The sequence below is a fragment of the Oxyura jamaicensis genome, chromosome 3, assembly GCF_011077185.1.
Source record: "Oxyura jamaicensis isolate SHBP4307 breed ruddy duck chromosome 3, BPBGC_Ojam_1.0, whole genome shotgun sequence".
NCBI classification, from domain to species: domain Eukaryota; kingdom Metazoa; phylum Chordata; class Aves; order Anseriformes; family Anatidae; genus Oxyura; species Oxyura jamaicensis.
The window spans coordinates 14568423-14582421 of NC_048895.1; the positions used below are offsets into that span (position 1 = coordinate 14568423).

General features: G+C 39.8%; 1 protein-coding gene across 1 annotated transcript; it reads right to left on the reverse strand.

The window, feature by feature from the left end:
- Positions 1-1538: 1538 nt before the first annotated feature.
- TRMT6 (tRNA methyltransferase 6) lies at positions 1539-13798 on the reverse strand. Its single transcript, XM_035321679.1, is given in 12 exon segments — positions 1539-3131; positions 3947-4033; positions 4117-4219; positions 7012-7097; positions 7308-7672; positions 8829-8953; positions 9496-9579; positions 9667-9758; positions 12121-12230; positions 12642-12769; positions 13592-13629; positions 13631-13798. Coding segments are annotated over 12 exon segments (1545 nt in total). The 5' UTR covers positions 13784-13798; the 3' UTR covers positions 1539-2957.
- Positions 13799-13999: the final 201 nt, after the last annotated feature.

Below are 13999 nucleotides of genomic sequence, written 5' to 3' on the forward strand. Positions count from 1 at the left end.
GTTCTAGTCAAGCACAGCGATGGAAAGCTTGGTAGCTACTTCTTTTAATTTGCTTACATTTTCAGTAAATTTGTTATGAGAAAGCAGTTGTATGTTTTGTTGTGTGAGTAAAGATGGAAATAAAACCAGCTACCAAATCCTGTGCAGCAATACCTTTACCCAACCAGGTTCTCGCCCTGCCAAACAGCCTCAGTGTGTTTTAGAAGCTTTGGCTTGAGAATTTCAGTTGTGATTGTTTCTTACTATTATTATTTTTATTTTGAGACCAGACACTTCCAACTATTAGAGGAAGGCTGAGGGTCCTCTGGGTTGTAAACAGTACCTCGATCTCCTTTGTTACCTTCATTGTGCAGAGTTCAACCTTTGGTGAGTACTTCAGGAGCCAGAAATGCAGGCAGATAAGCAGAATACCCTCATTTCCAGAGACCACAGGTGCACTTTTCTGATGAAAGTGGCCATTTCAAGCTGTAGGCAAGTTTGTGGTGGCTTTGTATATTAAAAACAAACAAACAAACAAACAACTTGGTTGAGCTAAGCTGAATGTAACCACAGCTGAGCTAGTCCTGCTGAGCACATGCACTGCAGCGGTAACACACCGTGCCACCTCAGTGATAGCTGTTTGTACAGCAAGCCTTAGAGTAACAGAGGTCAGCCTTGTCTGACTGTCCAAACCACGTTCTCTACCTTGCTGAGTGGATGGCTCCTGCAGAACTCGGTGGTTTGCTTTCAGTAAGCCATCTTTGGTTTAATAGCCACAATCTTGACCTATTCTTTATCTACACATCGTTGACTAACCTTAAAGTATAGTGGTTTGTTATTTTCTATACCTGTGGAGATGAAAGTTCTTCAGTGTTCTGCCTCAAAGCTCTAGCAACTATGATGTTCCTGAGCTGTGCTGTGGGGAGACTAGTCATAGGTATGCATCATCTTCCTTCCCCCACCTTGTCTTTTCTCTTAGAAATGCTCTTTATTACATTATATATTTTCAATAGTTTTTAGGTTGATAACTTGCTCCTGTGTCAACTAAACTGGGAATTGTTAGATCAAGATTTACTCTTCTCCTAGGTGTATCTGGAGTATGTTTAATCAATTTGAAACTTCAGCAATTTGAAATATTTTACATGAACATTTTGGTACTTCCTTTCTTAGTAGTTTTCATTACTGCAAGCATTATGACACATTTAAAAAATGTGGGACAGCATTCAATATTTAAAGACTGCTGGTGTTAACATCAAATGAAGCCAGTTGGGCTTTGATCTAAAGTATTGTAACACCTGAAAAAATAGTTTGCTTTTCAAAACTTTTTTTTTATTATACAAATAAAACATCCAATATAACTTCCTCAGCTTATTATTTTTATCGCATTATACACGGTAGCAAGTAGTATTTAAAACATGTTGGTTGCTTAACCTACCTTTCACTGTCTAAATATCATGGTTCTATAAATATGACATCTGAGTACTAACCAGCTCCATAGAAGTGGAAGAGAAATACCTATTGTCTGCCTTACAGGTAAGAGAACTGTGCCAAAAGATCACTTTTTTAGTATTTACCTCCTAGTTTATGCCGAGTTCATAATTTTCATGCTTTTGACTGGCTTTCAGACTCCTAGGCACTGCTCTAAGCCAGGTTCTCAGAATTTCATCACACAGTGGGTGTTTTGCTTTGAAAGTCCCAGTTTACCTTCAGTATGCACATACAGACACAAAGTGATGGGAAACTGCCCCCCCCCCCCATCCCTTTCCCCACTAATCTACTAATTCTTGAAAGAAGCTGAGAAGTTCAGCATTTTTTTAAAAACTCCATTAGTAAAAGCCATGCAGCAGATTTTGATTCCTTATGCATGATTTACAATGTTTAAATTGTAGTGAAAGGTAAGAGGGGCAAAACACACTTTTCAGATCAGTTTATGCACATCAGTGCCCTAAAAGAGCATCAGTCTTACTAATACACAGAATATCATAGCTTCATGAAGTCTAAGAACTTCAACCCAAAGCTCCAGATTTTGATCGAGGAGTAAGGTTCAAGACAGGAAGCCCAGTCCTGCTGGCTCCCACCTAGGGGTTTAACAGAATGTGACCTGCAAGGGTATTCTTCTCCTAAATCCTCTACCTGATTTCGTAAAAAGAGGGAAAATCAAGAAAAAGAAATCTCCTTAGGAAATACATCCTGTAGTTTAATTCAAATGTCAAATGCAAAGTTAAAAAATAAAAAGCTACACATCATGAAAGAACAGAACTGTAAAATAAATATACATATAGCAGTTTTCAAAACTGTCGTATCTTAAAAACATAACTCCTCTCAGGAAAATGACAGACAATACTAACAGAGACACTGTTTAAATATTTGGTATTTAATTTATGACCATACACTTTCTTCCGTATTTATTTCAGGACACATGGAGTCATGCTGTAAAGTTCTGGTATTCTCTTTTTATTGTTCCTTTGGAAAGAAAAGCGTATGATTTTTGCCATTTATTCCACTTCCTTAGATTAATGAACATTGCAGGTTTCAGTATCCGAAGAAGGAGATCACTACGTAGAACGTTTACCCTGGTGCTGTTCTGGGAAAATGGAAGCTAAATTACGTGGGTTGATTCAGACTCAACCTTTTTAATCATATCCACTTCTGGCAACAAACAAAAAGAGTGCTTTCACTGATGCTTTGTCTTATCTCCATGTTAGTTTCTCATCCTGATCACCAGAAGGTCTTTTTGAAGTTAGAGTGCTTTCAGTGTGGTGCTGGACACAGGTTTGCTTTCACGGGTTCTTCTTCTAATTCTGATCATGTAAACTGGTAGAGAGAGAGGCAATTCTCCCTACCGCTCAATCCTGCTTTTTGCTGACAGATGTATGACAGGTACTGTTCCTGTGCTGTCAAGAACACAGAAAGTGTATTTGTTATTTTACTAACCATGTATCTCCTGAGATCTAAAAAACAAATCAATTCTTCAAATGTTAACACTGAAGGTCTTGAACTTTGCATCTTTTAGATGATGGCTCCTCTATCTTCAGTGCTTCTAAATTACTGGAATCAGATTTGCCCTTCTCCAGCACAACAGTTATACCAGACAGAAGGTACCCTCCACCTCCGCTCATTGTCAGTTTTGGATGGCTTCGATCTGGTAAGACCTTTAAGACAGAACAAAACAAAACCAAAAATAAACATCTGTGAAGAGTCATGCTTATATGTGCACATCAAGTTGTGTAATTTAAGCTTACAGTGTAAGATGAAGGGTTTTTTCTCAGCCACCGTAACACACAGACATTGAAAAGTGAATTTATCTGGAAGGGCAAAGTATCTGCATATCAGAAGCCAGTTACAGAGACACCTAGGCATACAGGCTACTGTATTGCTGAGTACTTCGGCATAGCCTTTCCAGCAGAATTACAAATTCAAGGCTTCAGACACCTGAAAGTCTCGTTAATGTGTTCAGAACTCACATACTTTGTGAGAAACCACAAGTGGTCTAACATACCAGCATTCACTAATAAAGTAATTTCCCGTTCTGCCACTACAATCTTTATGTTCCTAGTTCAAAGGGAACTCCACACTATAAACTTCTTGTTCAATATTGGTCGAATTGACCTTTTTCACAAGGGAGACGTTCCTAGACCTGAAACCTCTGCTTACTCCAGTTCCAGGAACTGTGTTGTGTGAAGATACTGACTTGGGAAGCCATCACCATTCTTACGCTACAGAGATCTTTTAAGCTATCAAACCAGCTGGAAATTAATAAACAGCTGTCATATTTTGCTACATCTCTCGTATACTACAATAGACTTACACATTAAAATTCTGCAGAGCATTTTCTCACTACTCTCAGGTAAACAAATGCAGGAGCTTGTACATAATTGCAATCAGTCAAAAAAAATCATTTTCATTAGGGTGTTTGGCTCCCCTAAATTCATGCAGTTTTGACAGCCACTTATACTGTAATCCTTACCTGGTAGTTTCGTAGCCAGGTTTCGGACAATTTTAAGTTAATAACACCGCCTCTTTCTCTCAGTTTTGTGTAACACTCTAATAAGGGCTTAAGAAAAGAGATGATAGGTTATACAGCAAAACAGTCTCAGACTTAAAGTAATAACAGAGAGAGTAACGTACTGGATTTACCTCTTTATACTGGCAGTAGACAACAAAAGGCCTTGAAGGAGCAACAAACTCCAATAAAGAAAGTAATAAAGGAGTGGGATGAAACTTGCTGGCTACAATTAAGCTGTAAAAGAAATTTCACGCACATTAGTCTTCTGCTTCTAAAACCTATTCATCATGTGACATTTTCTCCTACTTAGCTCTGAGCATCAATTACAGCTTAAATGTTGCTAATCAGCATGTTTTCATGGCTCTAACAACTCCCCAAATATAAAAACAAATCATGATTTCCTGCTTGCATAATTAAGAGGATTAAAAAGCTTGTTTTCTAAAATGCCATATATTAAAAACATTGCAGAAGCACTCAGTTCAGCTGTTTTGAACTCCACAATAATTCTTATAACCCCAAAACTTGAATGCTCCTTTTTCTACCCTAAGACCACCGTCAAAATAGAAGTTAAGTGTTGTGATTGCGAGTTGTTCCTTAGAAAGTAACCTCAGTCATGTTTCTTTAACCTGGGTCATCTTCATAAAACCCACATTTTTTATATGTTATTATTTAAAGAGAAAATGATTCCTTAATGGACATGACTAAAGATCGTTTAAAAAGAATTTGTCCTTGCCAACTTAAAGCCTTTGTATTTTATTCTTTATCATAGTTTTAATATTGTAGCATAACTTCTGTTTACAGGTGCTTGAAATTCCATACAGATACCCAGAGTTTTAATTAAAAAAATCCCTGCAAAACTAGAAAGGTTAAGATGCTCAAGAAATAGTTAAGGTTCAAGTAGTTAATAATTTGTAATTGTGCAAAAAGAATAGCTTAATGAAACTGCAGTGTATGTTTATATTCATATACATAAAGACCTGTCACTCAACAGCTGCTCTCAGCATTGAATACAACGTCAAACTTGTAAAAGTCGATGTTCCACTTTTTTTAAGCACAAAGTGAGACAATTATTTTTACAGTTGTTAATATTTTGGCTTTCTGCTGGACAGAGCTTTTGCAGGCTACAGGTTTCCCTCAAATCCAAATTTCAAAAAAACTGTGCTCAGGAATTAGCCAAGAGAACTATAAAGAAAAAAAGTCTCCAAACCATGTTCCAGAAGGGTTACAGTCTTACGCTGACACCGAAAGGAACTCTGCCAGACACGAGGCAGGTAAGTGAGAGATGAGGGAGAATGTGAAGAATCAAATTATGGTCTCTCATATGGCAGCACATATTGCTGTCAGCGGGTAGTCTGGCCAGTCTCAAAATTAATATAATGAGTGAGAGGGGGAAAAGGAGGAGGTGGAGGAAGGACAGGGAAGGGTACAGAGAAGGTGTGTGGTCTAATTCTGCACACATGGAGTGTCTGTAAACCAATTTCCACTTTCATAGTATCAGAAAAATGTAACTGTCCATCACTGCCTGCTCCTTTAAACTGAACTAACTAAACTGAAATAACATCCATAATGAATGCCTTCCTTTTTCGCCCTCAAAGACCTACAACAGACTTCAGCTGTCATGAATGGAGTTGAACAAATAGCCTAGTACAAGGACAGCAGAGAAGAAATAAATTTTATTAAAAGCGTATCTTCCACCTTGAGTAGTAAATATTATTAATGAAACAACCCTCCTAAAGCTGGTTTTCATCTTCACCTGGCTACCAGTCTCTTTACTCTGACAATGTCTTAAGCTTTTTCCCTACCTACAACGTTAAACAGCTTTTTCCTATCCTTTCTCCTTTTTCTCTTGCAACACAAAACAGAATCCTGATTTCCTGGCCTGCTTTTACTCACCTGCCACCGAAGTGGTTAGTTTGAAGCACTTCTTTATTCCGTGCCAATTTCTCCTGCCTTAGCAGCACATGCCCTGTGGCTGTTGACCTAAACAAACGGTGGCCTATAAATGGCAGATGACTAAAGAGAGGTGCTCCTGACTGAGCCATCTGGGATGCTGCCTGCAGGCATCCATAAGCTTCTCTTTCCCCCTCTCATGCTGAAGACTTCCTAGAGGAAGCACGCGCTCCAAGTATGTAATTTGTTACAGTGTTCATTCTTTACAAAGGTCAAAGAAGAAATATGCAAGTGATTGAAAACAAACGAACAAGAGACAAAAGACTAATTAGGTGTCCTTGTACTCAAAATCAACAGCAGAATATTCTGCACTGCAGGAAAAAATCAGGTAAAGTCAGATATTAATTTTTGCCTTGTCAGTCCATGCTGAGATTAATTATGATGATAAGTGCAGGGTAGAATGGTAAAAACACAGCAACAGAACACTGCCACTATTCAGGCAGTTTAATGGTCATCTGTAGGCATCATCAGGGTGCTGCTGCTGGCAAACATGCAGTGCTTTTAGCAAATGTCCTCTACCATTGTATTTCTTCAGAGAACACAGAGCAACCTGTCTCTGCACCTTCATAGGAAGCCCTAATTAATTCTACCACCTACCCATACTGGATGAAACAGACTAAAATACATACGAGCACTAGATCTTAAATCATCATGCAAAATTATTTGTTGGGAAAAAACAATCCTTGCTAATGCAGGTAGAATGCATTCGTATTCTTTTTTTTATGTGTAAGAAGAGAAAAATTTTCTTTTTTACCAAGCATAGTTCCAATTTAGTAAGCTTGTGACCTCAAGTTCCATTTTGCCAAATAGAAAAGACTTATTTTTAAAAATATTTATTCATAGCTAATCAGGAAACCTCACTTTTCAATCAGGAAAACTCAAATCCATTAAAAGACAAAAATCTCAACCAGTAAGAACCAAACAAGACCCAAGCCGCATCTGGGTTGACTGCGAACTACTAAATATTAAGAAAAAAATAGGGTATTTTAAAAACTAAGCTTTTATTCATTTCAAAGGCAATTATTTTCTGTAGATGTGTTTTCAACCAGAACACCTTTCCAACCACAAACACTTACCCATCCGCATTCTTCTCTCTCAAGAGAGCAGCAGCTTCTATTAGCTTTTTCCTTCTCTCCCACTGTTTTCTTTGTTTTTCCCGAACCTTTGAACATGAAACAAATATTTTGCACTTTAGAATGGTAATCACTCCATCGTGGGCTGAATTTTCATTTTGTGCACCTTAGATGGCTCAGTGTAAGGCACCATTCAGAAGTTAATTTTAACACCTCAGCAAGCTAATGTTTCGGCATGTCTGAAATCAGCCAAATCATGTGAACATTGTAAAAAAAATAGCCATAATAAACATTCTTACATTTTCTTTATTGTCTTTTTCTTTGTTATCTTTAAATTCTACATCTTCAGCGTTAATGTCCATTGCTTCTTGCTCTTCTGTTTGGTTGACCTCCATAGCTGTGGCAGTAATAGGTTCCTCTTCTGTTTCCTGTATAGAAGTCTGCTTCTCGTCAATCAGCCCATTGCTTTCTTCTTCCACTAGTGCATTATCGTCAAATTCTGAAGGTAGCATCTCTGTCGAAAACGTCCCAGAGAGAAGACTGTCCACTTTGCTGAGAGGAAATTCATGAAGATTATTGAAAAAAAGTTTTGGAAACCCAAAACAGCTGGTGGCAGCTCTAACAGGTCCCCCTCCTGGATACATCTGAATAATGGATCCATAGCCTATGAAAGCCAAAGAATCAAAACCATCGTTACTAGAGTCACAACTTCTGGGACCAATGAACATACATTTCAAAACAGGTAAGCAAATTGTCTTATCTTAATCTAACCATCAAATTTAAACACATCTCAAGGTGGAAATGTTTTATCGGAAGGACAGCAGTCTCTGCAAATTTAAAGGACAAGCTAACTCAAAGACTACACATGTATTAAACACATTTAGAATCTGCGCAGAATATGTGAGCAGAGACAAATTGTTGGAGAAACTAATTTAGTTTAGAATTAAAAAGACAGGTTTTCTGTAGTATTTCTTTCTTATAACTATTGAGTGGTTTTGTTAAAAAGTAAAAGTTAATTTAAATAGTAAACATATCAACAACATCTTTTCAATAGTTGTAATTGCAACTTAGTTCATTTACTTCTAAAATTAACGCTATGCACAAAGTTTCCTGAAACGAAAACAATTTATAGCATAACTGCCTGTGTGCTTTTCAGCCACCAGGCAGCACAGCTGGGTGCACAACACTACATCACACTTCCTACCTTTCCAGGCTTCTGGAATATAATTGTCACCTCTGTCTAGTATCTTTGAATGATTTGAGATGAAACTAGTTAACTGAGTTTGAGAAATAAATGCAAGTCAAACTTCTCCTAGAAGAAAATGTCATATATTATTCACAAAAAATGTCATATATTGCTTTTAGAAATACACATTTTGCTGATGCTAAATGTCTAGTACAGTGAGCAAGATGAGTGACAACACTTGCAGTCTGGATTCCAGTGTTACCACTCCCATGTTCTGCCATTCCTTCCTCTTTTCCCAACTCGAGAACAATCTACATACAAGCTCCTTGGAGCCTTTTCTGAACATCTTTACGTTAACACAAACAGACACTAAAATAGATCTCCGTACAGCAGACTTCAAATTTCGTAATTTATAAAAGAGCAAATAATAAATGCAACTGAAATACACAAAGCACAACTCCCTCCAATGGAAATACAATTAGGTCTTTGAATACTGGAGACAGTCCAAGCAGATTTTGCAAACTGAGAAATGATTTTGTTGTAGTGCCTTTTAGAAGTATCAAAATCAAATGTGTTTCTTAAGTTTCAAGTAAGCCCTCATTTGGTATGTTGCTAAAGCTACTGTATTACTCACCTCCCATTCGCTCCATCACAGCGCCCAGCACAAGGCCTGCACATGTTTCCATTACAATCATTTTGTTGCCAGCACGGATGTTTCCCAAAGTCAGCATCTGGGCTAGCGTGTCATAACGCAAATGGCTAGAAACCAAAAAGTTTTAAGAAATATAAAATCAGTTTTCTTAGTTTAGAAAAACAGTGTTAACAGAGTTACAGTGCTGGTGGTTAAGTGAAGAGTACTGGATGTCATCTACCTGGACTTGTGCAAAGGTTTCTGACCGAAGAAGATTTGATTCCTTAACATGTTAAATATTAAAATCCCTGTTTCGGGTAGGTGGCTTGTTTTTTGACTGCTAAGCGAGAAAATATGCAACTGACCAACAGGACCTAAGAGCCCTCTAAAAACATAAAGAGCCAACAAAGTGGCTAATTGCTCAAGAGAGGTAATTAGCAAAATGGTGGTGGAAGGGAAATGGTAAAAGCTAATGCTGCATGCAACAGTTTTTTCTTCTTCCCTACAGGAGAATATTGATTAATTTTCCGTATCACATTATCTTTCATTAATTTACAGTATTTCCATTAACTGGAAAAAGTGGTGTTATATGCTCTGGTATAATACAGGTGTTTTGAAAAATATTAAAAAACCTGCATCATTTGAGGAGAGAAACAAAATGAAAACATACTTAATTTTTCCAGGTTCCCTTGCGTAATACATTGTTGAAAGAATGCGAGTGGATGGTTTTACGATTGTAATAACAGCCTCATATCTGTAAGAAACACACAGTAATAGTCTTACTTCAAGTCAACAAATTGAAGAACTACTAAATATTTTCCACGTTTTAAAGTTCACTTACTTTTTTTTCTTCTTCTTTATGTATTTATCTTGAGCAAATTCTGTTTTGTCTCGGAATGTTGTACTGTTCTCTATTAACTGTTGAACAATTTCCTTAGAAAAGACAATTTATATTTACTACGGCTCGTATGTACTTCTTATTCATTGCACATATAGTACTGTTTTAAACACAGAAAATATTTTATTCCAGTGAAGGCATGTGTATCATTAAGTTCTACTGACATTAATTCTTCTGCAACACAGAAAGTGAGGCACTGCCCTGAGTATGGGCAGGAATCGAACCACACAGAACACTCAGAGACAGAAGTCTAACTATGTAATGCGAGCGTAAAAGTGGCAAAACTGAAAATGCTGATCCTGAAAACTGGGGGGGAAGGACTCTGCTAAGTGCCAGAACTAACTCTTGAGAGGGCAGCCTCGTATGGCCAGAAATGAAGGAAAAGCAGGCTCGTTCCTTCCAGCAAGTCATTACTGCAGCTCTTATCGGGCCGTCTCAATACCGACATATTCTTAGCCCACGCTGAATGTGAAGGAAACTATCCTGCTTCCTCTAGGTGATTAGCTATCTTTAATTACCCTGTATTTAGAATGAGCTACATTCATTAGCAGTTGTTATGAAGCATTGTGCTAGACTCCTATACCAGCTCCTTGCAGGATGCCAAACTCTAGCATTTGCTGTTTCCTACAGTCCTCTCACTGCCTTCTTCCTTCTCTAACTTCCAGTTCTTCCAGAATTCCTGGTTGTTTCCCCATCTCCTTTTTCTAATCTTCTCCCTTTGCCAATCCAACTCCTGTTCCTCACGCTTTCAGGTTCCAGCTGGAGTGAGCACTGAGACCTCCAACAGAATAAAGTAAGATAAAAGCTTTCATTCTTCAGGGTTTGTCCGCATGCCTGCGATACGAGAACAAATGCTGCACGTGGACACTGCACCTCCTGTTGCACTTGCTCCAAATACATTGGTGCCAGTACTTCTCACGTGCTCTTTTTCAAGCCATCATCTCTTAAAGTCTTTCAGACATTTAGGATATGTTATTGATGGGGCGGATCAGCATATCATTCCTTCTTTGCCTTATTCTTGGAAAAGTTCAATGCAGGCCACTTTTTTTCCTGTAAGATGTAGCGAGGAATCTGGGGAATATTTCTGTAGGGCAAGCACAAGAAGCCGAAGGGAAGGTGTGGCACTCTGCAATACCCCAGGAATACCTACCTACCAGTTATGCCTGGAGCCTTACACTATACCCCTGGCCCTCAGGACCTGGCAAGAATTTGGGAAGGTGATGGGCAACGAAACCCCACTAACACTGAGGCTGCGTTAATTCAAAGAGCAATCATCTTGCAACGAAGCCTGCATCACAGACACATGCCGTTCACAAACACGAATTCAGATGTGCCCAGACATTCACAGCGCTAATACAACAGTCTGAAATGAACGGTCAGCTACAGTTAATTAATAAAGCAGGCTATTTTAATAACCTAAATGAACATTATGGCAGACGAATGGCACAGACATGCTGAGGACAGAGAAAAGAGTGATCTTTTGCCACAGATAATGAGAACTGACAGAAAACGTCCAAGCTATCAGACTGGTTAGTACATTCTTATCAAAGAGAGAATGCCAAGAGCAGCACAACCACGTAAACAGAGGAAATACCATCCTAGACTCCTCGGACCCATCCATTATTAAGCAGGCAAAAGCAGAACAGCCGCTTCGAACAGCAGCAGCACGCAGCAAGACGCAAAGAGATGAACTTGATGTAAGCATGAGCAATTTCTCATCTTTACTAGGAAGGGTAAACCAAAGATGAGAGAGAATTTTGACTGATAACGTGTGCAGAACAGAACTTACTGCAGGGGATTCTTAACAAGTTACAAGGCCTCACTTTTTGCTAGTTAAGTGTGGGGTAAAAACTTTCTACCAGGACTGCTCTCTTGGGAATATTCTTAGCTTTTAAGGTGCAGATAAAAGACATGCGTCACTGTTTGGTAGGTAGCACCCAAAAGCACGCTGCTAGCGTGCTTGTTACACAGTGTTATTAGTTAAGGGTTCTGCGATCCTTCACTACCCCTCTGACAGTCTTATTATTGTGAAATTTGGACACGTCTGCAATACAGAAATAACATTCTGAATCTTACGAAGAAACCAAATTAAAAGGTGATGGCGTATATTAGATTTCCTTAATGATTAATACTCCTTTTATGTCTGTTATGACTTCTGATACAGTAAGAAGTTATTCTTGCCTCTCTATTGACAAAGTTGCCAACCTTACATAAAGTTTTCTCTGAAAACAGCCCTCGCATTTTTGTAAAAACAGATCTTTAGGAAAAACATGACTTGAGCAGAAGAACAAAGAAAAAGCACTGAAGTTTCTGCACCATTAAAAGAATAGCCTGTTCCATAAACTAAAATATAACCATCAAGGTAGCACAGAAATGACACCAAAACCTTATTTTTACCTGTCCTTTAATACCCTTGTCCTTCAAAGCCTTTATGTCATCATGAGTCAGTTTTTGAGACTTTCCATCGTCAACTATGTTACGATTATCTGTACCTGCTTCTTTTGTGTCTAAAGGAAAAGGATATAGATTTGTAAAATCTAGCTCTAAATACTTTCAAGTCGGAGAAACACATGATTTTAGTTTCACAGAAAGCAGACTCTCAGCATTAAACCCACATGCTTTGTGGTCTTGCAATGTATCGTGTAAGCAATCAATTACATGAACTATGTAAAATGCTCCTCAGCATATGTATATTCACCCAAATCAAGGTTCAAATTTTCTCCCGTATTAAAAAGTTGATTTGTTACAGGACTAGTGGAACAGCGGATCACGGCAAAACCATGCATTTGGGACACAGAATATAAGTAACGTAAGTTAACAAACGATTAATAGAAAGCTCTTCCATCATCTTTGGTCTCATCAGAGAAATCATAATTAGCGCTCGTTCTTCCCAGCATCAACCAAGACTCCGTTAATACCTGGCGTAGTTTCTTCCACCTCTCGCCTTGGCTGCAGGTTTCCTCCACTGGTTACTTCAAACGTAGTCCCGTAAATATGTCCGATGGCATTGTCCAGATAGAACCACTGCTTCTCAAAAATAATTTTCCTGAAACGATAAAAGCATTGATAACATTAAAAGCATCATTTTAACTACGCCCAAAGGGCCACACGACAGGACCTTAAAACCCACAGTAGCTGAATTTGCAACTTCACACGTGCCACTGTCACCTGTGTCCTCGAGGAAACCAGGACAAGAACTGAAATGCCACCTACTACCAACCACAAAACCTCATCACGCTGATAGGGCACGGGAAGGGAACAGAGAACTTAAATCAAGCAAGCGGTATGAAAAACTCGCCTTTTCAGTTCAAGAGAAACCTGAAAACGAGCAGTAAAACCTGAGTATATAGAACATAACTTACACAGCGTGATTTTTGACACGATGAAGTCTGAACGCGGTAAGGGATGAAGTTAAAATATATAAATTCTAGGCTGGGTTTGTCAGAAACATTTACCAAAGTCACTTCATGAAAAATCACCAGTTTACTTGCTCGCATGATGCCTATTAACACCTGCCCACACAGGTTTTGAAGGAGCGGTAGGAAATTATAGAAAATCTGAAATGACTACAAAGAAATTAGAGAACACTTGTGTGCCCGTGTGCTCAGTTTTCGTTGTGGGGACCTCCCTGTGTAGAATACCCAACCCCCGACATTCTGATGATTGTCGTGTGTTCATGGAGCGCCCTTATCCTCATCATATTACAGAGAATAAAGAATTAACGCAAGTTACTTCACTTCTAACGCCCAGGTTCCTTCACCTCCCGCGGCAACACGTCCTTTTATTTCTCTGTTCCTTCGTTCACGACGGGCGTTTAACCAACACACAGCCTCGGGAGGGGGCCCGCAGCCCCCCTCAGGCCCCTCACCTCCTCCGCAGCACGGCCACCGCCTTGAAGACGTCCCCCCCGCTTCAGCACGGCGCACTCCCCCTCGCAGATGCGCGGCCCGGGCCCTGCCGCCATCATCCCCTCCTCCTCCTCCTCCTCCTCCTCCTCCTCCCGCCCGCTGCCCGCACCGGAAGCTCTCCGCCGAGCGCCTTCCGCCGCGCGAGAGCGCATGCGCGCCGCCGCTGCCCGCACGTCTCCATGGCAACGCGGCGCCGAGGGGGCGGGGCCAACGCGCGCTCCGCGGGGATTGGTGGCACGGCCGGAAGTGGCCTTTGGGCGCCAAAGCTGGCGGGCTCTTGAGGGGAGCTGAGGGGGCGGGGGCTGCTTCGTGGGGGGCCAGAGGGACAGGCCGTGGGCAGGGCACGGAGTGGCCTCGCGAGGGTCCCC